This window comes from Trichinella spiralis (genome assembly GCF_000181795.1).
Source record: "Trichinella spiralis strain ISS 195 chromosome Unknown Scfld824, whole genome shotgun sequence".
Lineage (NCBI taxonomy): Eukaryota > Metazoa > Nematoda > Enoplea > Trichinellida > Trichinellidae > Trichinella > Trichinella spiralis.
The window spans coordinates 1-1,652 of record NW_003527763.1 but is presented as its reverse complement, the minus strand read 5'-3'; the positions used below and the strand labels follow the sequence as shown (position 1 = coordinate 1,652).

Genomic DNA, 1,652 nt, shown 5'->3' with positions numbered 1-1,652 from the left:
TTATAATATTGAGAAATTTGTAGAGAGTAGGCATTCTTACTCTTGGGATCGATGCAGGGGCACGTCAGCCCCTCAAATAGAGAAAATCAGAATGAGAATTTGTTGAAAAAGAGGGAAATCCTGGAAGGTATGATGTTTCTGTGTTAAGAAAATACCACTTTTGAATGTTTTGTCTTTAATTTTCAGGTAGTGATGGAAATGAACCTATGGAAGATACAAAACAAGCAAAGAAAAAAAACATGTAAAAGAGTGAGTTTAAAGAAATTGAAGAACTTCAAAATATGGTTGAAAATGCTAACAGTGAAAAGTTTTGCTGAAAGACAAAAAACAGAAAGTGCATTTCTAAACGAAGCTGCTGAAGTTACGCATGAGGCTGGGAATGAAGAAGAACAAGCAGAGCGTGTTGTTGTTGACCGATTTTTACCAATGCCACTGACTCCAGATCGAAGAGTATCTGATCAGAAATTGACTTTTCAATCTTCTGAATTGAAATGTGAAAGTTTTTCATCACCATCGAAGAAATTACGCAAACAAGAAGAAAGTGAGAAGTATAGCACAGCGGATATTGAGATATCTAAAAATGAACTTGGTTTAAATGAAAGTTGCAATGCAGAAATTGGTAAAAGGGATAGTCCTTGTGAAGGAATTAAAAGCAGGAAAGCTAGATTCAAAGCATTAGCTGCAGAATATGAAGCTTTTGAATATGAATACAAACCTGCTGTGCATCGGAATCTTCCTCCAAGGCGTACAGCATTGGGAACTTCTTCTCCTGTACTGAACAGAAATTGGCGCAGTGTTGTTACTAACTCAGAAAGTGATGCTGTTAAAATGACTTCTGAAGATGATAAAATTAGCTATCCTGGTGAAGCAGCTGAATTACCTAAAAATTGCAACCAAGACGAATCGGTAGTCGACGATATAAATAATGACAGAGTTGTTTCTTCGGTGAGCTTGCAATATCAGTCTCCAGTAGAACGTTATACAGAAGAAGTCAGGAAAGATTGTGGAATAGAGGCTTTTGTTTCAGAAAAGCCTTACATTAATGATTATGTCATTAATTCTCCGTATAAATTCCTAAAACAGAAAAGTGATTTTGAAGGAAAAAAAACTGAAAAAATGGATGATGAGCAATCAAATATTAATTTATTGGAAGAATGCCGTGCAAAGAATGCTGATTTGAGCCCGTCTGCATTCATTCCTGCAGGTTTAGTTGCTTCATTGACAAAGCAGTTTGAAGGCGGCTCTCAGTTACCCGGACCTCGGTTTGTTCCATCTAGAAAGTTTAAAGTTGGAACTTCAGGAGAGAAAGTTGATAACGCAGCAGTTAATGAAAAAGTGGAATGCGCTATTATTCGTAAATCTCCACAGAGAGAGCTTGCCGAAGAACCTTTTGAAATTTCGAATGATAAAGTGAAGCGGTTGCGTTCATGTTGGGAAAAACGAGTCGAAGATGCAGTATCCAAAAATGTTGAACTAACAAATGTATTATTTATATTATTTTTTTTGTTTCAATTATTACCGATTTCAATTTTTGCATGTTTGTTCATTCGTTTTAGGATGTGAAAGGAGAAACAAAACCTCGGACAAGGAAGCTTAAATTGTCCCGTCTGATTCAGTGATGTTGAATCTGTTGAAAAGTACTAAGAAGAGTG

General features: G+C 36.2%; 1 protein-coding gene across 1 annotated transcript; it reads left to right on the top strand.

Moving 5' to 3' along the window:
- Positions 1-192: 192 nt before the first annotated feature.
- Positions 193-1,410, top strand: Tsp_13631 (conserved hypothetical protein; the record flags this gene model as incomplete). The annotated part of the gene is made up of 2 exons (XM_003370385.1): positions 193-249; positions 1,084-1,410. Coding segments are annotated over exons 1-2 (384 nt in total), but the record flags the coding sequence as incomplete, so codon positions are not given.
- Positions 1,411-1,652: the final 242 nt, after the last annotated feature.